A 22,582-nucleotide genomic window follows, 5' to 3' on the forward strand; every position below is an offset into this window, starting at 1 on the left:
GTTACTTTACAGTCTAGACTAGTTATTAGATAGAGATGTAAACGCAGCTTCCAATCTCAGCCACACAATTTTTGTTGTTTCTTTGCTTTGGTTGGTAAACGGCTTAATGACTCATTTTTAAAAGATAGCTATTATGATTTTTCTTCCAGGTTTCGGTAAATACTTTGTGCTTTTATCTTCATAATATGAGCTCAGGAAATATGAGGCTAAGGAAGGAAATTTTTTAAAGTGACAATATGGTAAAAGCAGCCAACACCAAATTACTTGTACTCCCCATGACAAAGAACAAAATGAAGCTTAAATGTAAAATTAACAATACTTGAAAATGTTTTGTGTTAGTTTGATTGTTTTTCTGGAAGGATAAAATCTAAGGATGCAGTTTTACATGCATATTTTAAGTAATCATTAATGATATTATTATCATGCTGTGTAATAACATTGCTGCACCTTCATATTGAGCATGCTTACTGGCATTCCTGTGTGCCCCCTGGGGGGACAGGGTGCCAATCCATCACAGGACACACAATGTGCAAATCTGGGAATGCCAAGTAAACTCATCTGCATGTCTTTGGATTGAAACCCACCAAACACGGCACACAAACCCCAAAGCGGGAATAGATCCTGGAGGTGCGAGACCACCAACCTCTCGCGCCTTCATGTCTTTTTGAAGTCAATTCTCAAAATCTGCATTGACTTGAACTTCTCTCTGAATTACTGCTGTTTATATTTATACTTTTTTTGTCTCAGACCAAAACACTACTACGTCCAGAGACAATAAAAATTGTCATGCAAAGCTGATGCTCACGCTGATGCACATGCTCAGGCTCGGTGAAATATGCAAGAAGAAGTGGCCAGTGCCTACGTTGAAATGTAAAATTTAGCTTTTATTTACCTCTGTAATTAAAGTACATGTCCAATTTATTTCAATAAATTTGTATTAGAAATATGGACTTTATTACCAATTTTAATGCCAATTTACTTTTCACTCACTCTAAAGTAGGAAAAAAAACATTCTAATCATTGGCACAATGGAGACTTGGTCTATAAAAAAAGGATTTGATGGTCTTGATCTTACTTAAGCCCTATAAAGAGTCTGACTTTGTGTAATGTGAACAAAAACTAACATTCATCACAGAATTCTGAGATGAAACATGATCTTTTCCTGTAGTATAACAGAGATAAGGCAGAAACGACCTCGTTCTCGTTTTTTTTTTTTTAATAAACACTGACATCTAGTGGCGAAGACCTGAATAAACACCGCGTCACCAATGACCTTTTACATTTGACCCCTTTAATGAAAGCTTTTTTTAAATTAACATTTTATATATACAATAAATTTTGTTTATTGTTCAGACATAAAACATGTTTGTAATTGACTATTGTTTTTAACGCAGCCATTTAATTTTTCTACTTCCAATAACGAATTACTCCTCGTTTGCCCTTTCCTCCATGTTGGTCTAAACGCGCATGCGCAGTGAGGAGAAAGGAATCGGGTTTGAGGTCGAATAGAAGAGGGTTTTAAAATAGAAATCTCTTCAAGTGAAAATGCCGGATGATTATAATAAAGACGCGTATCCCGAGCCCCCACGCCGGACTCCGGTTGTAGACAAACAGACTGCTCTTCCAAACCCGGTTATAATCGCCTCGAAGATTTTCTATTACTCTGTGGACTTGCCTGTGACCGCGTTCAGGAGTGAGTTTACCTTCTAATGCTTCACTAGCAAGATATTACGAGGATGTAATATAATCTCTGTTTACAGCTGTGTATGTTTAGAGCAGGGTTTAAAACATACCTATTTATCCTTTTCCTAGCTAAACATGCTCAATAACAAACCGGCCTGTGTTCTGACCTGCTGTTAGCAGCTTAGCAAGACCTGCAGACGGTGGTGTTGGTGAAAAACATAACTTGAGTGCTTTTGGTGTGTTTTCTTGTTTTCTTCTAGACGTTCTAGAAAGCCTCCAGCCCAAAACCAAACTCCAGTACTATCACCAGAACTTCCGCCGTGTACCAGAGCTGACTGAGTGCCAAGAGGGCGACTATGCGTGTTATTATGAAGCAGAAATGCAGTGGAGAAGAGATCAGTAAGTCTCACCTAAACCAGAGGTGTACATCTGCCTCTGGGTATGACGACTGAAATGTGCAATGCTTTGCGCTATTTACTCTCTCTTGAACTTTTCCTCACATTTTTGTACTACGAGGTGGTATCAAAAAGTTTCGAGATTCAAATCCAGTCGCTTCCGTCATATGTTCTCATCTGGCCGTAAAATTCGCCATGACCTGGCGAAGTCTGGCACCTGTGGACGAATTCTCAATGCATAATTGCCGCAAACGTCAATGAGCATGTACCTTTTCAAGTGGTCCTGATTTGTTTCAGGATCAGGCCCATACCCCCAAGTTTTGTCATCAGTAATGATCTTCGACATGAAGTGCAGGTTATTCACGGCATGCTTGACAGACTTCGACGAGATGTATCTTCTGCTCCTGGGTAGGCAGCCTGGGGATGAACTTGGCAGCAACAGGGTGCATGTTTAAATCACTTGTGAGGATTGCCTGAACTTTTCCGTATGAAACACAAACAATGGCAGCAATGTTGTGGAGTGTTCTTTGCTGATCATCATGCACAAGTTCATAAATGGTTTTAAAACAATTTGGGGGGCTGAACTCGTAGCGAAATTTGGAGAGGTGGAAGTATGCTCTGAAAAGCAGAGGAATGAAGGTTAGCCGCAGCAAGACGGAATACATGTGTGTGAATGAGAGGGACTCAGGAGGAACGGTGAGCCTACAGGGAGCAGTGGTAAGGAAGGTGCAGGATTTTAAGTACTTAAGGTCAACCGTCCAGAGCAACGGATAGTGTTCAAAGGAGGTGAAGAGGTGGGTACAGGCAGGTTGGAATGGGTGGAGAAAAGTGTCAGGTGTGTTGTGCGATAAAAGAGTATCAGCAAGAATGAAAGGAAGGGTGTACAGGACAGTGGTGAGACTAGCGATGCTCTACGGCTTAGAGACCGTGGCATTGAAAAAAAAGACAGGAGGCAGAGTTGGAGGTAGCAGAGCTGAAGATGTTGAGGTTCTCTTTGGGAGTGACAAGGATGGATAGGATCATGAATGAGTTCATCAAAGGGACAACCCATGTTGAATGTTTTGGAGATAAAGTCAAAGAGGCCAGACTAAGGTGGTTTGGACATGTTCAGAGGAGAGATTGTGACTATATCAGTAGAAGGATGCTAAGGTTGGAACTGGAGGTCTAGAGGAAGACCAAAGAGCAGATTCATGGATGCAGTGATGGAGGACATGAAGTTAGTTGGTGTGAGAGAGTTGGGATGCAGAGGTCAGGGTTAGATGGAATGTCAGAGGTCGGTGCTCCCTGTGATTGTGTTTTGCTGCCATCTGTTGGTGTTACAAAACTAGTCTCAAAACTTTTTGATACCACCTCATACTTCAATTTGGAGCTGTAATTATGCAGCTACTCAACCTTATACCTCAGGTTCACTCTCAAAATCTGTATTGACTTGAAATTTTTGAAAATGATTGCTGTTTTTTTACTTTATAAATGATTATAAAGTGCCAAAGGAGGATTGTATTATAAGTGCAAACAATTACAGTTAAACCTTGGAAAACCCCAGTTAATCCTATTTCAGTTTCAGGGTGTAATGGAATGAGATGTGGAAAATCTCAAGAGATGTGAGCATGTATATAAGGCTTTGTACCAGTTTGATGATTTTCTTCCTCAGACCCACTAGATTCAGCATGTCACTTAGTCACCAGGTCATCGTGGTTTTCCATGACCCTACCCAAGCTCCTCAGCCTTGTCTGTATCATTATCGACAATAATTACCTGACCTCTCTCTGCAACATTGTTCAATGGTTTGCTTTATAGCAAGGTGGACCAGGAGATTGTGAAAATCATCGAGCAGCGTGCCCGAGCCTGTCAGCAGCGTGAGGGACCCAGCTACAGGCAGAACTGTGCCAAGGAGGTGCAGCAGTTTAATGAGGTCTCCAGGGCTTACCAGTCACGTTGTGAGTGCACATACACCACCATATAATTCATTTATTTTACATTCACAACAAATATGGATGGATAGGAAGCAATATAAATTTGACTTATAAACCTTCTTACTATGATCCATCTTGTAGTGGTACTTCCACAGTGAGTGGTCCACTCTGCTTATTAATAAATATCAGCTAGGTTCTTTCATTGATAGGTTGAAAGCAATTCCATTATACTGTAGGCATTTAAGGTAAAATGTATATTGCTAAAAGGTTACCTTTTGTTTCAGATGGAGATCTTGGTGCGTATGCCAGTGCAAGGAAATGCTTGATGAAGCAGAAAGAGAGGATGATCGAAGAGGCACAGAAAGCATAAACTCTACTCTTATTTCTGCTGTTCTCACCTTTATGTATAAATGTGTAAAATAAATACATTAATTGAAACATTTGTGGTAATTAAAATCATTAGTTTTCACACATTTTCTAAAATCAGTGATTGTCAATATGACAGCCATCCATTCCCTCAACTAATTTCTGCAGAAGAAAAAAAGTGCTTGACACCCACAAAGCTCCACATTCCATACTCATGCTAAAAAGTACAATAAGGCTTGACTGTGGCGCTCCATAAACTATTTTTTTAAATGATTATACTCCCTCAATTTGTGTACTAGCCTAAATTATTCTAATGTATCCAATTTAATTTCCTAAACCAAAGTTGCTTAACCTTTTTAGGGGTGATTAAATCCTGACCTGTAAAGCCAATTTCCAAATACACCCACTAAACCTGGCAAGCAACAGATGAGTGATAAAGGAGGGTTGACCTCACTAAAGTGTGGAGGCTTCCCAGCCAATAGTTTTATTTCATAAAGATAAGGGCTCGTTGTAGTGCCATCTAGTGGACACATTCTGTCGAGCAACTAAATTGTAACATTGGCCAAAAGATTGTGCCCATTTACTTTCTTGTACGAAACAAGTTTATCGTGACTTACTTTCTGGGAAAAACCTTAGTATAAGCTTTCTATGCCCACAGCTTTTTGGTGTTCAGTACGACGATCAGACCTAATTAACTGAAGCAACCCCAGATTATAACACTGCCTCCAGAGGCTTGTACTTAAACTGGTCTTTCTTGTGATTAGCATCATGTTTTTTGGCTCCAATCCTATCGGTTCTCAATCACAAGTTTCTAACCACTAACTTAGTAAACAGCCACTGAAAAATAAAAATCTTGCATGCAGCTGCCATATACATGTGCATTTATACACTTCAATTTAACAGTTAAATCAAGACAATCTTGGATTAAACACAATCCAAGTTTAGTGCAAGTTTTAAATTTAAGCATAATGTTCTTAAATTATAAAAACACCCCACAACCCTTCAACACTAATGCAAGCACCCATTATACAGACCCACTAACAAACAAGACTTAGGCAGGCAAAATGGTTTTCAGGATTTTATTTCAACCCATTGTACAAAATTTAGGAGGCCTGAATAGCAGCAGCCTGGCTCCTCTGTACTGAGACCCTGGTGTGAGTTTTGGCCAGATGATCAGTGAATTCCTGAAAGAGAAGCAACTGTTAGAAATCCAGATTTAATCTGCAAATGTACAATTTTATTAATCTACAAAATTAAATGTGGCAGAAGTTCACCTGGTAGGGAGATTTGGTAAACACAGTCTCCTTCCAGAGATCAGGGGTCAGATAGCTGTAGGTCTTGGAGATGGCATCAAAGGTAGCCTTGGCTGAAGAGAAAAGCACAGAAAAAAAAAAAAAGGTTAAAAAAAATAAAAGTCGACACCATAAAGTGGCCGGAATTTTATATATATACACATACACAAGCCCTACATGGTATAATATTGAGCCCCAATTAAGTTTTATCTTTAGAACGCTAAGCATACCACATCCACTTAAGTCAACTCAAAATAAACTCCTTACCAAAGTTGCCCAGGGTGGCCGTGCAGCCTCTGGCAGAGGTGTAGCAATCGTCAATACCAGCCATCATGAGCAGCTTCTTGGGAACAGGAGCAGACACAATGCCAGTACCACGGGGAGCAGGGATCAGACGCACTAGGACAGAGCCACAGCGGCCAGTCACCTGAAAACACAGTTTTACAATTAACACAAAGCTAAGCACTTCTGATTTTTTTTTTATATATATATATATAAAAATTCAGAACTGCCTAGTTGAATCCAGTGTCTATACCTTGCAAGGGACGGTATGGGGCTTTCCAATCTTGTTACCCCAGTAGCCTCTCCTGACAGGGATGATGGACAGCTTGGCCAGAATGATGGCTCCACGGATGGCGGTCGCCACCTCTTTAGAGCACTTCACTCCAAGACCAACATGGCCATTGTAGTCACCGATAGCAACAAAGGCCTAACACAAAATCCACTCATTAAAAATGAGGAAATTAAGAAACCATCACCCTTAATTTTATGAGAGTAACACATTGGCAAATAAAGAACAAGAAGTACCTTGAACCTGGTGCGCTGACCGGCCCTAGTCTGCTTTTGGACAGGCATGATCTTTAGCACCTCATCCTTCAGGGCTGAGCCCAGGAAGAAATCAATGATCTCAGACTCCTAAAAGAGGAAAAAGGCATGCATCAATCTCAGAATTTTTAGATCCCTAACCCAAATAATGGGTGTTGACCAAACTGGGTGGCAACGAAGGTGGCACCAAAATGGCAACAAAGGTGGCACCAAAATGGCAACAAAGGTAAAAAACTAAACTCTAGATCCATAATCTTAATTCCTTTTAACTTAAAGTTCCTTCAAATATAACTGCTCAAGCAAAAGCTTGTTACCTACCATAACATACAACAGAATCCCTGTTGTAAACATACATTTCAACCCTGGTGTCAGCTTGGGTTAAAGGGCCTTGCTCAAAGGCTCAGTGTCAGTTTGGCAGTGCACCCAGCTTAAAAGTATATCTGGATTTAACTACCAATTAAGAAAAATGGACTCTCCCAATTACATGTGTACATATGACTTTTTGTAAGTCGTTCTGGATAAGAGAGTCTGCCAAATAACTAAATGTAAATATGAGAAATGGTAAGGTGGATTTGCAGCATACAAAATGGGAGGATATGGGTGGGAGTGCCATTACTTATTACATTTCTTTAAACATCCAAACTCACTTTTTTATTTTTTACCAAACTGTTAAGCTTACTGAGATAATTAATCTATAAAAACAAACAAGGATGCAGTTCTCCCTCACCTTGATGGGCAGAGAGTACAGGTAAATCTCCTCCAGGGACTTGATCTTCATGTCCTTCACCAGACGACCGAGCTTGGTCACAGGCACCCACTAAAACAAAACCAGACAAAACATGGTCAGAAGTTTATCATATCCTCTTGGTGCTCGGGTTCCAGTCAAGGGCAAAGAATAATATTAAATGAGCGTGTACCTCCTTGTCCTCTGCCTTGCCGCCCCGGGCTCCACGGCCTCTCCCCCGGCCTCTGCCCCGACCACGACCGCGGCCCCGGCCGCCAGTGCCGAAACCTCCACGGAAACCTCCTCTACCACCGGCGTCGTCCGCCATTTGCTAAACAAGCAAATGTAATAAAGTTTTTAATTACCATGTGCATCTTAACATGTGAGATTGACAGAAGCATGAACCGCGGATAACTTCCCTCACTAGCTATTAATTGTCGGGACAAAATATTAATTTAGAGAGTATCGTTTTTCTCTCTAAATAAGAATTATTCACCCTTTAATCCTACAACACGTTACAGAGTACTGCAAGTTAACGAACAGCTCGCGTGCTCATTCAACGCTCTGGCTAAGTGTGTAGCTAGCTCTCCGCCATTTCTGAAATCAACCCAACAAATTAAAACACCTTTATTCAACCAAACCTCGCAATTTTAACTTTATTACAACGCACATACGCTACAAACTCACTACACTGTAAAAAGAGTATTTTACTATTGCGGATTGCTATGATAAAATTGGATAAGGCACCGCCATGTAAACTTACGTGATGTGTATTCAGGAAGAAGAAGGCCTGACGAGAGTTCAGGGGGTATTTATTTCAGCGCAAGTCTCGCGATATTTCAATTCCGGTTGTTCCTACGTGACGTATCCTAGTGGCATCATGAACACGTTTGTTTCCTTATACTGTAGATGAAAGTTTTGTTTATATCTCCTATACGTTCACAAAGCAAAGGAACAAAGTCAGATAACCAGTTCTCATATATTTAAATACTACTAGTGCTCTAACACATTCACTATTAAACACAACGCTTCTGAAAATTGATGGTATCAGTTTGACCTGCACAAAGGCCCAGCTGCTTAAACTGGTAGTGTCTTTCTAGTAGTGCTGTAAGAACATGTGATTTTAATATTTGTAACATTTTAGATTTCAAATTTATCGAGTAATATTGAAGCTCGAAAATCACTTACTTGCTGCCAAAGTATGATCAGCTCCACTGTGGTTTGACAGTCGACAACTGGTCAGACTATGCTAAATATTTTAACAAGAAAGATATTTTACATAAATGACTATATTATATTTTTTTACAACCTGAGTGAGTCAAAAATTATCCTTATTTTGACTGCAGAATTTATTTAAATTAACTTTTAGAACGGATAAATACATAATGTTTCAACATAATCTTCTTGCTTTTCAATACACTTTGTCTATCTGTCAATAAGCTTTCAAATTCCTTCATTAAAAATGTTTTAGACTGATGTGTTCCACAAATGCACTGCTGTCTTCATTTCTTCATAAGAGAATCTTCGTCCTTATACAGTAGGGCTTGTAGGTGAAAGTCTGATGGAGCAAAATCAGGAGTATAGGTAGGATGATTTAACAATGGTGTTGGCAATGTGGACAGGAATGTGTTGACATTGTCATCAGCTGAGGACGTGGATGGGTATCCAGCTCCTTCTTTATGGCTAACACTTGTGCAATATTCCTTGAAGATTCTATCTGTTCATATACACTTTTTCTTCACTAAACATTTTCTCCATACTGCGCACACTATAGTCATATTACATATGAACTGATGTAACATGTTCACACCTACATAGCAGATACTGGGGAGACAGTAGCTTAAAATGGAAAGCGCTGATATGACAGTGCGGCCCACAGAAGTTTTAATATACTGTAAGTGCAGATAATTTTTGACTCACCCTCATATATAGTATGTGGTTGTGTTCCTGTAATAGATCTGATAAATGTTAAGGGTTATTGAATGCTGAATAAAACATATATACTGTATAGACAACAAACTCATTTAACCCCAGTGCTAGTATGTGCTGTTTACATACTCAATAACAGGATTAAGTAAATATAGGACTGTTAAATTCTGAATCTGAAATCTGTTTTTTTTTTTTTTTTTTCAGTAAGAGGATTTAAGTGAGCAATTGTATCGGAACACATTTTTAAACACAATCTTAAAGTATATAACACTTAATCTTTTGTGGTACATTCATTGCTTAGAATTACTTACCTTAAAAAAAAACAGTTATGAGAGCAAGTGGTTATGGCTGTTTTAATATAAATGGTAATTACTTGTTACAACAAAGGCTTTTCACACATTACGCAACAGGGTAGACAACTATAAATTGATAGAAGGAATGTTGTTTCAATCTTTTATATGAGATTGTTACATTTGGCAAATTTCTGAGATATTTTCGGCAGTAAAAAACAATGTGCCAGTATTGAAAAAATAATCCACTGGGGTGGTAACGGCTCTCTACTTTGTGCCAGACTGCATCACACTAACAAACTGTTGATTATTTTCCTATGGCAGCACTTCCTGTCATGTTTTATCCCTTAAATAGATCAGATTCCTGTCTTATTAAATCAAAACGTATAATCAATTTAAAAGAAAGAACTAGAATATAGTGGCTTAGTGGTTAGAACCACTAAGCCACTAAGTCATCTTGCACCTTCCAGGTCAAGGGTCTGATTCCCGAATCAGGTCTGTGTGCATGAAGTTTGCATATTCTCCCCACAAAAATTGGTCGAGTTGCTCTCCCACAAAGACATGCAGATTAGGATAATTGGCATTCCAACATTGCCCCTGGTGTGTGTGTGGGTGTGTATGCCCTGTGATGATTGCCCTGTCCAGGGTGTGCCCTGCCTCGTGCCCCCCCCACGACCATTTATACAGGATAATTTTTTTGAATTTAAAGCTTTAACTTTGAAAACCCATAAATTAGTCATCATCAAAATTAAGACTATTCAGTTTTCCTCTAAAAAAATCTCTACTGCTGATTGAGACATATTAAAAGGGGAAGCACATATCAGTTCAGGAAAGTCTGTAGTTTCCAGAAATATAAATAGTTAAACCATAAACCAAAACTTTTTTTTCTTTGCTCTTGAAGTAAACTTAAAAAAAATCAATTAATTAACTAGTTAAGTTATATGAGGTGTTATATAAGGTGTTTAATCTGGTAACATTATTATTAATTCACTACTATGATTTCTTTTTACCCAGTTTAATTCAAGAGATCCACAAAACAGATTAATACAAATTATTAAAAAGAAAAAAAAACTTTTTGTTTTATCATGTTAAACAAATAACTGGATGTATTTAACAGGTTTTGATGCATTATGTGGATGTGAAAAATAGAACATCATCGTCATCACCACAACTGAAATCTGTGAAAATAGTAGAAGTTCCAGTTCACTTTTTATTAAATATTTTCTCATTTTGGCTTTATATCAGTATATATTAAGACAAAGGTGCAACAGCTGTTTTCCAAGTTGAATGTTCCTCTTTTTGTCACTTCTGTCTTGATTTGTTGTTCTTTGTGTAGTATAGTTTTATTGAGCCCTTTTCAGGTTTTGGTATATGTCTTCCTTCTTAGTGCGGGACTTTGGATTTTCAACCTGTAAAAGGATCAAAGATATTAAAGCATGCAGTCCACATGTTTTATTCACAGGCTGTTCTCTTATCTGAGTGGATCAGAATCAGAAGATAACCTTGTTTTCCTGTAAAACATCAGTGGATCTTTTTTTCTTGTTTCTTTGAAAGTTCCTCTTGTTGCACATTTCTTGCACTACAGCTCCGAAATTGACTCTCTTGGTCGAGTCACCCTGAGTTGTGTAACAAGAAACAACATTTTTAACACAACTAGCTTACTTTTAAATACCCAGGTAACCAGAAGACCCATTTAAAAGATTTACTTTAAGGGAAAAACTATAGTTTGAATTCATTAAAAATTTTGATTTCATATAATATAACAATATCAGTGACTGTGTTTTGTTTAAAAATAAATTACAAACAGCGATATATAGTTATAGTAATGGCATGGAGAATATGACTAAACTATGAAGGACACAAAAAGATGACATAATGTAACACATCAAGGTGGATGTTTTTATATAAAAGCACAACCCAAAGTGTATTATTTCCCTTCTACCACAACAATCACAACTTCTAATTTAATAATGAATGACAGGTCTCACTTTTATATCATTTATAGTTATGTTTAACTTTTACGGAGTAATTATAATTATTGCTCTCATTTTTATTACTATATAACAGATATAAACTCCTTTTTACCATTTCTCCAACAGAAAAGAAGCATAATAAATGATAACAAATTAGAACTACAGTAGCTCATTAATTTAAACCTCACTGCATCATCACAGAGACAAACTTTTGTAGCACCTTCCAATTAGAATTTAATAGCAGTGTATATATTAGTGTAACACTAATATATTATTATTAATAATACAATGCAAAATTTGCCAATACCTTGTACTGACTGTGGCCTTCTCTTTTTTTTAACAGCGGGACTCGTCCAATCTAAATAATTGAATTTACTCAGTTTAGTTTGCTTGAATAAGATGAGAAAGTAATATTTGTTTTTGTTTTCATAGTTGCTTATGTTTATTTTTTCTATTTAAATAATGCACTTTACCTTTATGCCGATGAAAAGAGTCAAGATTATTAAACTATAGAGGGACAGGAAGACCACCAGTATGATCAGCAGAACTTGCCCAGCATTATATCCATTCTCTGAATACAAATAAATCATTTGAAGATAGGTTTAATAATGATTAATAAAATTAACATCATCTGTAACAAAGCAAAGCATTTTACCTTTTACTGTCAGTGTTGTGCCAGTCCCAATAGCCTGTGCACCACTGTTTACTAAATTCTTGTCAGACACGGCGCAGTAATACACTCCATCATCACTTTGTGAGAGTCCATTGATGTGTAGGTCTGCACCATCCAATCTATACTTTATTGGCTTTATATCCAGTTGATGAGAGGAGTTTGTCCTGAACACATACCATTGCACGTCATGCTTGTTTGAACTGCAAGTCATACTGAATTGACAGGAGATGGAAATAGATTGGTTGATCCTCCCATACAGACTCTGGGGCTGTTGGACCTTTATATTGCACTGTTCAACTGAAAGACCTGCAAAAAATAAATCCAAAAGTGTTCTATTCACTGCTTAGTCCTATCTTCCACATAACTGTTACAGTGTATACATGAAGTACATTTTTGAAGGAACATGGAATATTTAAGAACCATGTCAAGTAAAACAAACACTTAAAGGAAAAATCCACCCTGAATAACTTGAATATTCAATTAGCAGCCAAGATGAATATTTTAATAAATAAAAATGAGGCGGCACAGTGACTTAGTGGTTAGCACTGTCGCCTTGCACCTCTAGGGTTCGGGATCGATTGGGTACCTTGGGGTCTGTGTGCATGTTCTTGTCAAGCTTTGTGGGTTTCCTCCAACACACTTAAGACATGCAGGTTAGGCTCATTGGTGATCCCAAATTGCAATGTAGTGTGTAAAAAGAGCATGTGTTTGTGTATGTGTGTGTTCCCTGCCATAGATTAAAACTCTGTTCAATCTCTCCTGGGATTGGCCCCAGGCTCCCATGACCCTGTATACAGGATAATGCAGTATACAGTAAATGATGAGTGAGAGAGTAAATTAATAGAAAAAAAAGAGTTTTTATTTCATGTCTTTCAATGACATGGTCCATTTTTATGTAAAAAGTGGTCTAAATTATTTATAATTGTGCCAGAGGTATTTAGACCTTGTTTTTATCTTTGCCCAAAAATAACATGCAGCAACACATCAGCCCTTTAATCTGTCCAGGTCTTTTATCTCCTCACCTATACACTTGATTCCAATGCTTAGAACTTGATATAAGTTTTATGGTATTGGCACTGATAGAAATAATGAGGGCGGGGCATGCAGGAGGCAAGATTCAAACAAACAAGGCAATAGTGCAAACCACAGACCCAAGATGGCTCCCTTGTTTTTCCCCCACTCATAATAAACTCCACTGTAACTCTACTAATTCAAATTACTATGCATGACCAGGGTGGAATTTCTTTTAATATGTTCACATTTGCTTTAGAATAGGTTAAACAGCACATATTTCAGCGTTACATGGTTTCTATAATAAAAAAAAATACATTCACCCTTCAACTTTTACAAAATGTTAGTGTTACATAACACTGCTTATTTTAATATATTATACAAATGTAAGAAATTTAGCAAATAATATAAGCTTTTAAAATAATTATGCAATATCTGTTTAATATAAAGAGAATAAAGAGTACATTAAAAGAATAATTCTTGGTATGTATTTTGAATAAAAATTTATATATTTAAGTATATACTTCCTTAACATCAAAATAAAGCTTTCAGCTCCTACCTGAGCAAAGGAAGAAAAGTAACGTGGTGTAAAGGTAAAGGTGAAGGATCATCTTCATACTGTCATTAGTTTGGTCGAAAAAAAAAAGAATCTTGTTACTGTAGATATCCGTCTGTGTAATCTGTGTGAGCAGAGCTGCTGACAAACTGAATGTCTGACAAAATAGAGAAGTGTTCGAAACCTTTCTCCAAGGCTCTTCCTTCCTCTCTAACAGTGTGACCCGTGCTGTAAATTTACTTAATCATATGCTTGTGCTTAGTAACCCATTGCCACACACACACACACACACAAATAATAATCATCATCATCATCATTATCTTATTATTATTATTATTATTATTATTATAATAAAAGTAATAATATTTCCTGGCCAAAAGGCATGATTTTAAAGGCAGAACTGATAATATATAATAATATCTCTTCTAAATAATAATGATGTTCTTATAAATTCTAAATGCAAAAATTAAGACTCTGTTTTCATAACCTTTGCTAAATGTTAAAATGTATTGGTTATCAATAAAAGTTGCCACAGTTTCATTAGGTGCTTCCTAAAAACAAAGAGGACTGTGTCATTCATGCAGCCTGAATCACACAGTCTTTTAAACAACTTTTTGCTCATCCTGACACTCTGAAGTATGTTTAATATTTATAAGGGAAATGATTGAAGCTTTGTTGAAAATGTAGTAATTGTTTTGCATTTAACAGCAACCTACTAAAAAAGTGAAACTATTACAACAAAGAAAGCTTCTGTATATTTCATTCTATAGATTAGACACTCTGGTGAATCCTTGATAAATCCAAATGCGTCTATAGTCTAAATGCAGCATATCAATGTAATCATTCAGCTGCTGATGTTGTCTGTGTCTGATGTTGTTACTTCTTTACTTGTCTATTCTGAAGCTAAAGTTAAGCTTCATTTGGTGGGTGTCTCTGATTGATTCAGTGTAGCTGATACCAATTGCTGTTTAGGGTTTTATTAAACAGTTTAATGTTTCATTTAGATATTTGCAAGTTGTGCGTGGAAAACTCATAATATCTTGTCAATACTGTCTTGCCATCATTATGCCACCTACTGTCACACTTTAGTAAATTTTCTAATTATCTACTCATCAGCTCCCTCTTTAGGATTTGCAGGCTGTAAAGAAAACATGTTTTTGTACAAAAAACATGTTAAAACATTCCAATATAACAAAAGAAAGATGCGGGTTGTTTGTGGACATGGAGAAAAAATAAAATTAATTGATTAAATCAGGTTGCGAAAACAATCATTAAAAAATGTCTATTTGGTTGCACCAAATTTCACTTAACTGACCAGCACATAAACAGCAAAATTAGACAAATAATTTTTTTTTGCAGTTTTGAGTATTTTTTTAAGAAGTATTTAAAACAAATAGATTTTTTTGCATGTTGTCTTTAATTCACAAATGTGTTAAAAATCACAAACGTTAAAACAATTGAATTCTGAAGTTAAAATAGTATGTCAAATTGTTTTGATTATATCAGCATGAATTTTGTGTTAACTCCATCATTTTGTGTTACCTCCATCATCATGGATAAGTCATGCAGTTGTGTTTATGGTAATTTAAGTATGCAATATTAAAATGCAAGTTTTAATAATAATAATAATAATAATAATAATAATAATAATAATAATAAAAAGCCATGAAGCAAACATGCTTGTGATTGTGATTTTATAGTAAGTCAAACAAAGTAATAGCAGCAATATAGATTTAGGCAAAAATCATGATTATTTGTGCAAACAAAACCTTTTTATTACAAGTATTTGAAGATCATGAGAAACATTATAATCAATACAAAACTTCAGTTTACACCATTGTCAGCCTTCTTCTCTAACAGTTTGGGTTTCACATCGATACATAAAACAGTGCCGTACATAGCAGTGGAAAGAACCAGACAACAACTTTCCACACACAACACGTGCAATTTTTTTTTTACACAAAGTATGTATGGTGTTCTCATAACCCAATTTCTTCCCAATTTTTTCAATTTGTTCTCATCCCAATGTCCTATTTCACAGGATATACGAATATACTACAGTGTTAAGTGACACATACCTGCGACTTCAGCATTCTCCAAAAATCAACCAATTGCATTTAGTTCACTTACGTCAGCCACTGTTTTAGAAAAGAAGTTTCTTTACTGGTCATGTGACAGAAGGATGTGATAAAACTGGCTTGTCACAATGCATCAGCATTTGCTCTAAGATCTGGCAGCTATGTGACAAGGTTTGCTAAAACCAAGTTTAAAGCTTCAAAAATAAGGTTGCGTAGCAGGTTTCAATTTAAAATACTTCGCTGTAGACAATCATGTGTGTTGGGGAAACTAATTTTCCAAAATGAATTAAAGTCCAAAATGCCATTTAACCCATTTGTCAAATCAGTCAAACTGTTCATATGTACTAGGATATAGACATGTGCTCATACAGTATAAAACCTGTGCTGATAGATTGGGGAGGGTGGGTGTTGGCCACACACCCCATCCCCCGGGACTCCCAAATGTCTTGAGACTCCCTTAGGTTTGTGATCAAAAGGCAGTAGTGGATGACACACCTAATAATTATCATAGTTATAATATTTACTATTAAGCTTTTAAAATAACTATAATGTTTGACTGGCCACTTTAATTTAATGGGTTTATGCCGAGGCCAAAAGAAATATTTAAATAAAATATAAGCCGTATATGCTCATGAATAAAGTCACTTGAACAATAATAGGTATAATTATTGTGCAGTTGAATTATGTTCATAAAACTGCACTGGCAGCTCAATGGAATTGAATTAACAGCCAAAGGGTTCCTTGGCTACAAAACCCTAGTCTACTGCTACTATAAACAAACATGATCAAATCCTCTCCCCTAGATCCTGCATCGACAGCATGTGCAGTTTACTAGTACTAGTTTACTTTGCTAATTATATCTGTTTACTGAGTAGGTGTATCTGGGATTTGAAGTGGTGTGTCTTCGTACTGTATATTGTCACAAAAACCTGCACACCCGGCGAGGTGGGAGGATAGGAGCAGCATTTGGGATGACATTAGTGCAGATTACTGCAGAAATTGCATTAGAGATTAATGTAGATTTAATCTCTGTTAAGCATGTGTTAGAACATTGTTCATTTTTCAAGGCAATTTTTAAAGTGTTAATGCTAATTATGGTGTTTGAATTCCAAGGGGTATTTACTGTTTGCTGCAGACTATGAAGTAGAGGCGGTTCACCACACACTGAATGGAGTAAACATACCACAGTGTGCACACCACACACACACCCTACCACCCAAATAAAAGCTAACGCATGCATACATTGGCTGCACCTTTACACTCTTGGCACTAAACAGCTATTTCTTCATTGTACCATAAAAAAACTGATTTCTGAGTACAACTATTCTTGAAGTTTTGCAAATACTGATACAAATTTGATATAAACTGTGTATTTGTATAAAAAGGTAGTAAACCTTGAATATGATTTCACACTATATAGTCACAATATTGGTTTTCAAAAGTTAGAACAGAAAAGTGTGCCCTTCCAGGGGTGAGTCTTCAAGGCCCCCTTCTGTTCCATGGTACCTCTGTTATGTGAACACCGAGAAACTTGGAGCTTTTGACGTCTTCACAGTTGTTCCGTTGATGTACAGGGGCAGGTGGTCACTTCTGGACCTCCTGAAGTCAGCAATCAATTCTTTGCTCTTAGTAACATTAAGAGCTATATTGGTGTCTCTACAACAATAGCTGCAGCTGTTCCACCACCTCCTTGTACGCTGATTCATCAGTGTTTGCTGATGAGATCCACATTAGCAGCCATATTGTCCTATAAAAGCCCACCCAATGTATTTTGCAACTGATGTTGTCCCCTGCAACTGATTAGTTTTTCGTATTGGCGTAGCTCATTGTTGAAAATGTTTGTACTTTATAATAGTGTCCTGTGATTTGTTATTCTAGCACTCAGGTGTTCCTTAATTTCCTATTAGACAATGCCTTGTATTTGATTAGATCCCAAAACAACATACTGTAATAATTGAATTTTTTTTTCAGCTCTCTACTGTAGAATTCCTTCTATAAGAGCACACTTCATGATCATTTGTCTTCTGTGTACTGTTGTTCATTATTGAATTAAAACATTTATAAACTAATATTGATTCGTTTTCATTAACACACCCTCATTTATTTATTGATCTTCTATATCGCTTATCTTGTGTACAGGGTTGCAGAAGGGCACAAGGGGGGATTAAATCTCTGTTAAGCATGTGTCACTTTCTCTGCTTCATAGTCCAGGGTGCCAATCCATCGCAGGCCAAACACACACGCACTACAGGCAATTTGGGAACATGATATAACCCAATCTGCATGCCTTTGACCTGTGTGAGGAAACCGGAGTTGTTGTTGTTGCTGGTTTTTCAGCTGCTCCTGGCAAGGGGTTGCCACAGAGGACCATCCGGTCTGAAGATACAGGCTTGGTCTTATGCCGGATGCCTTTCCTGATACAACCCTCCCATTTTATCCGGGGTTGGGACTGACACTGCATCCAGTGGCTGGGGTTTGGGCACTGGCTGGAAACTAAACACGGCCTTTCGCATACCAGACGAAACACCTCCCACTGAGCAGGAGGAAACCAGAGTACCCGGAGGAAACCCAAACACAGCGAGAACATGCAAATGCCACCACGCACACAGACCCGAGATGGAAATCGAACTCTCACCGATGGAGGTGCAAGGCCACATTGCTAACCAATATGCATAGATTATTATTATTATTATTATTATTATAAAAAAAGTTTATAAACATTTGAGATTTAAAAGTGCTCATTTCCCATACTGTGAAAGCAAGAAAATTCAGAAGACATTTTGGGAAAGTGTGGTCAAAGTATAGGCTCATGGTACTACAGGGATTACAGTGCACGTGCTGCTTTGAGACTTTAGATGACTTCTGCGCCAACCCATCGGCTCTAATGCATATTGCGTTTATACTTTTTTTTAAGTACACGAACTAGAATTTAAATAATGAATCGAGAAAACTAATTATAAGGTAACACACCCAAGGCGGTTATCATGGCGCCCCTGTCAAATATGTTTGGTCAGAAACCCCCCCTGTGGGCGTGGCCAGGCTCGCGCTCCGTCTTCAACTACTTTTCCCGGCTTGCATTGTAATTTAACTCTTGGCCACGTCCACCGGCCACGTCGCCCCGCGTTCGCCATATTTCTCGGAGGAATGCACTGGAAAAGTGTTGCAAATCGCTTCAAGCTTATTTCAGCCGTCTCGTATTGGTAACAGCGAGAGAAAGAAATCCGCCGTCTTGAAATTTGTGTTCAAGTAAGAACATTTAAAAGGCACAATGAACATCTTTAGGCTAGCCGGAGATCTCTCTCACTTAGCGGCGATCATCATTCTGCTGCTCAAAATCTGGAAAACCCGATCCTGCGCAGGTAAGTTTAAACCAAGCTGAGGAAAAAAAACGCGAACGTGTGTGATTTTAAGTTTATACAATACTCTATAGTTCGTCGTGGTTTAGTTTTAAATGCATTCAAATATGAACGCTGTTGTTTTCTGCTTTGGCTAGTTTGTTTAGTGTTAGCAAGCTTAGCAAGCGAACTAGTCCTCAGCTTTTCCTTAGAATGAGCCCAAGTGAATTGTATTGAATTAAAAGTCTTGTGATTATTGCTGCTATGAAGGAAATTATAATGAAAGTTTATTCAAATGTGTACTATATGGAGCTTGCATAGATAGGACTCGTTTGCTAACAAGGAGCTAGTTTGCTAACATTCTTGTTGCTAGCTAACGCTGAGGGATTCCGAGCAAAACTAAACTAGCTCATGAGTTAGCAGTAGATTAGAAGTGGTCATGTTAATCATTATTGTGTGATCTGATCAGTCGGTAAAGCGGCAACGAATAATGTCAGGACTAGCACGGAAGTGACTAGCTAGAGTTACTGAAACCTAGACTTGGTTGCATCAACTCTTAGCTCTAACTTTTACATTTCTTGTCTTCTGTATGATCAGTAACTGCTGAGTAGAGGATAAATAAAATTGCATGTGCTGTCTATTTTTTTATTTATTAATTACAAGACCCACAATTGCTTGGTTACTATTTGATCACCCTATCACACCAATAGTCGATAACAGCAATCAAGTATTGCCAAAGTGCAAGCTGCTTAATTTTAAGTGTGCACTGTTGTTGTTGTTTTTTTTTTTTTTATGAGCAGAATGGTGTGTAATAAGCGTTATTAGAAATGCTTTCTCCAGCAAGCATATAATTGCGGGATTCCTCGTGACGTGGCAGGACCTTATAGGCTTCATCACAGTGCACTTTCATGCTCTAAAGTCATCGACATGGCTGTTTACTGAGGCTTGTGCCATCGTTTGGGCATTTGTGTTTCTGTTCATGCACTGCCCTGTCCATGCAAAGTCTGTTTTTTTTTTTGTTTTTTTTTTAGGAATCTCTGGGAAAAGCCAGATCCTCTTTGCATTGGTTTTCACAACACGTTATCTGGATCTGCTCACCTCCTTTATTTCTCTCTACAACACGTGCATGAAGGTGGGTGATTTTCCAGGGGGGGGAAAAAGTTTTGTTCAGCGAATATGTTTGCATTCGCTACAATGCATTCCTATGCAATCTCTTGGCAGGTCATCTACATCGGATGCGCTTACGCCACTGTGTACCTAATCTACATGAAATTCAAGGCTACTTATGACGGAAACCATGACACCTTTAGAGTGGAGTTTCTAGTTGTTCCGGTTGGAGGCCTGTCTTTTTTGGTCAACCATGACTTTTCTCCGTTGGAGGTACGTTTTATGTAAAAATCATTGGGAACATGTAAAATTGTCAGATTCTGTAATTTTGTGTATTGGCCATTGGTTACCAAGGAAAAATTGCTCATTTTGCGACTTAGATCCTGTGGACCTTCTCCATCTACCTTGAGTCCGTGGCCATCCTGCCTCAGCTCTTCCTGATCAGTAAGACTGGAGAGGCCGAGACCATCACCACCCACTACCTGTTCTGCCTGGGAGTCTACCGTGCCCTCTATCTCTTCAACTGGATTTGGAGGTTCTACTTTGAGGGATTCTTTGACATGATCGCTATTGTGGCTGGGGTTGTCCAGACCATCCTGTATTGTGACTTCTTCTACCTTTATGTTACAAAAGGTAAGGTCCAGAAAAACGTAAATATGGTTCAAAACTCCACTTCTGGGGAGCCAGTGTCCTGCACAGAATTAAGTTTTTCCCTTGTCAGACCATTCCTGATCCATGCCATGATCGGCTTGGTGATTTTCTTATCAGTTGGCCTGAGCGGGACAGGTTCCCAGGATTGGAGTTGAGAACATCTTCTGTTCACAGTCACTTTATTTAAAAACAAACAGCAGTCCCATGAGTAATAGTGATGATTGTGAAGGGGGGGGGGAAGCTGTGTGATAACAGGTTCTGCCATTGTGTCTTGGGTTTATACAGTGCTGAAAGGAAAGAAGCTGAGCTTGCCAGCGTAAGTGCCAAAGAACAGAAGGCCTGTGTCGCCATTCAGACTCATATGGGGGGGCACAGGACAGCAAAGTCACAGCAAGAGGCCGAAGACAGAAAGCGCATGTAAGACTGCTGAAGTTTGTGAAATGTCATCTGGATGAGAAAAAAAAAAAAACGACAGCACAATGACTGCAATGAGGACTTCTCTTGGATTTGGCAAAGGAAATTTTTGTTTTCAGCATCTTGCAATACCTTTTTAGTGCTGTTAAAAAAAAAAAACTTAAAAGAACAAAAAAAGTAAATACTTTTCTATGTGAGGTGTTCCACAAGCTTAAAATTTCAATTGTTTAAAATTGGCCGGATTAAACACACCCTTTAAGTCCTAAATGTACTTTTTTGAAAAAGAAAAAAAAAAAGTGGTCTCAAGGTTTCTAGTGTGTTGAATCTGGTAAACTTTCTCAGTCATATGTGACAAATTCCTATCCATAGAAATTATTCTCATACAATCTCATTCTTCCTTTAATTGCTTTAGACTCCAATGGCCTTTCAGAGTCCATAAATTTACACAAATGCCTTATATTAATTTCAACAGCATTATAGACAGAATATGCAGAAACGTTACCTAATAAATGCATCCACTTTTGTGTACAAGGAGAATGTTTTGTACTGCCAAATCATTCAGCACTGATACGTTTGTATTCCTAATGTTTTGTCTTTTTAGATTACTTTGAATTTGTAGTTCTGTTAAGGATCTAGTCCTTCAGCAGTGCTCATGATGTAACGTACAACATCTGTAATAACAGAACAATATAATATTATTAGTAGTATCCTGCAACTAAGTATTTGTTCTTGAGATGCAGTAATTTATCAACAACCCCAATGGAATTTACAGTGTGAATATTATAAGACAAGATCTGGAGTGTGTGTATATAGATTTCACAGAATTCATAGAGAACTCTTGTTTGTTTTGGACATTCATTTACATATTCAGTATGCTTGATGTCCCCCTTCATGAGTCATTCCGCTAGGGTTTTCGCTTTTGTTGAGTTTTTAAGTTTATATCACCTCCAATAAAAATTTTACAGGCCACTGTTTTTGGTTTATAAATTGCCTTTTATTTCAGCAATTATCTTAATTGTAATTAATTATGGTTTGGAACTATTTACTCAAAACCCAAACACATTGTTTTACACAAAAAATGGTCCTTTTTGTGGCTTAAAAAGGGGCCTACATAGTATTTTACAACAGTAAAAGGAACATAAACAACCTTTGTAAGTGTATGTGCAGCATGTGACCTGTATCAAGGATTCATGAAAATGCTACTAAGACATTCTGTACAATACAGTAACAGCATACGGTGAAGATAATTAAAAAGAAAAACTCTTTCAGGTAGCAGAAACAAATAAATGCTGCTGACCTATAAAAATACGACTTAAATTTCACTATTTGCCCAAATGGCACTAGTAATCATTTTGTCAATGTCTAGT

General features: G+C 37.5%; 4 protein-coding genes across 4 annotated transcripts; 2 read left to right on the forward strand and 2 right to left on the reverse strand.

Annotated features, from left to right (window-relative positions):
• Positions 1-1,468: 1,468 nt before the first annotated feature.
• Positions 1,469-4,429, forward strand: ndufb10 (NADH:ubiquinone oxidoreductase subunit B10). Its single transcript, XM_053514877.1, has 4 exons — positions 1,469-1,693; positions 1,944-2,082; positions 3,876-4,015; positions 4,276-4,429. The coding sequence occupies exons 1-4, from the start codon at positions 1,546-1,548 to the stop codon at positions 4,359-4,361; spliced, it is 513 nt and encodes a 170-aa protein (XP_053370852.1). The 5' UTR covers positions 1,469-1,545; the 3' UTR covers positions 4,362-4,429.
• A 993-nt stretch (positions 4,430-5,422) lies between these two features.
• On the reverse strand, positions 5,423-7,980 carry rps2 (ribosomal protein S2). The gene is made up of 8 exons (XM_053514113.1): positions 7,962-7,980; positions 7,392-7,529; positions 7,202-7,291; positions 6,457-6,564; positions 6,185-6,358; positions 5,917-6,076; positions 5,632-5,723; positions 5,423-5,541 (listed from the first exon to the last, which is right to left on the reverse strand). Exons 2-8 carry the CDS (start codon positions 7,524-7,526, stop codon positions 5,461-5,463), a joined length of 840 nt encoding a protein of 279 aa, XP_053370088.1. The 5' UTR covers positions 7,527-7,529; positions 7,962-7,980; the 3' UTR covers positions 5,423-5,460.
• Positions 7,981-10,416: 2,436 nt separating this feature from the next.
• si:ch211-139g16.8 (immunoglobulin superfamily member 6) lies at positions 10,417-13,801 on the reverse strand. The gene is made up of 6 exons (XM_053515024.1): positions 13,634-13,801; positions 12,046-12,369; positions 11,864-11,961; positions 11,698-11,748; positions 10,920-11,033; positions 10,417-10,826 (listed from the first exon to the last, which is right to left on the reverse strand). The coding sequence occupies exons 1-6, from the start codon at positions 13,689-13,691 to the stop codon at positions 10,761-10,763; spliced, it is 711 nt and encodes a 236-aa protein (XP_053370999.1). The 5' UTR covers positions 13,692-13,801; the 3' UTR covers positions 10,417-10,760.
• A 4,983-nt stretch (positions 13,802-18,784) lies between these two features.
• Positions 18,785-22,189, forward strand: kdelr2a (KDEL endoplasmic reticulum protein retention receptor 2a). The gene is made up of 5 exons (XM_053514875.1): positions 18,785-19,067; positions 20,075-20,175; positions 20,265-20,423; positions 20,531-20,783; positions 21,087-22,189. Exons 1-5 carry the CDS (start codon positions 18,977-18,979, stop codon positions 21,119-21,121), a joined length of 639 nt encoding a protein of 212 aa, XP_053370850.1. The 5' UTR covers positions 18,785-18,976; the 3' UTR covers positions 21,122-22,189.
• The last annotated feature ends 393 nt before the right edge of the window (positions 22,190-22,582 follow it).

Source organism: Clarias gariepinus, chromosome 16 (assembly GCF_024256425.1).
Source record: "Clarias gariepinus isolate MV-2021 ecotype Netherlands chromosome 16, CGAR_prim_01v2, whole genome shotgun sequence".
NCBI classification, from domain to species: domain Eukaryota; kingdom Metazoa; phylum Chordata; class Actinopteri; order Siluriformes; family Clariidae; genus Clarias; species Clarias gariepinus.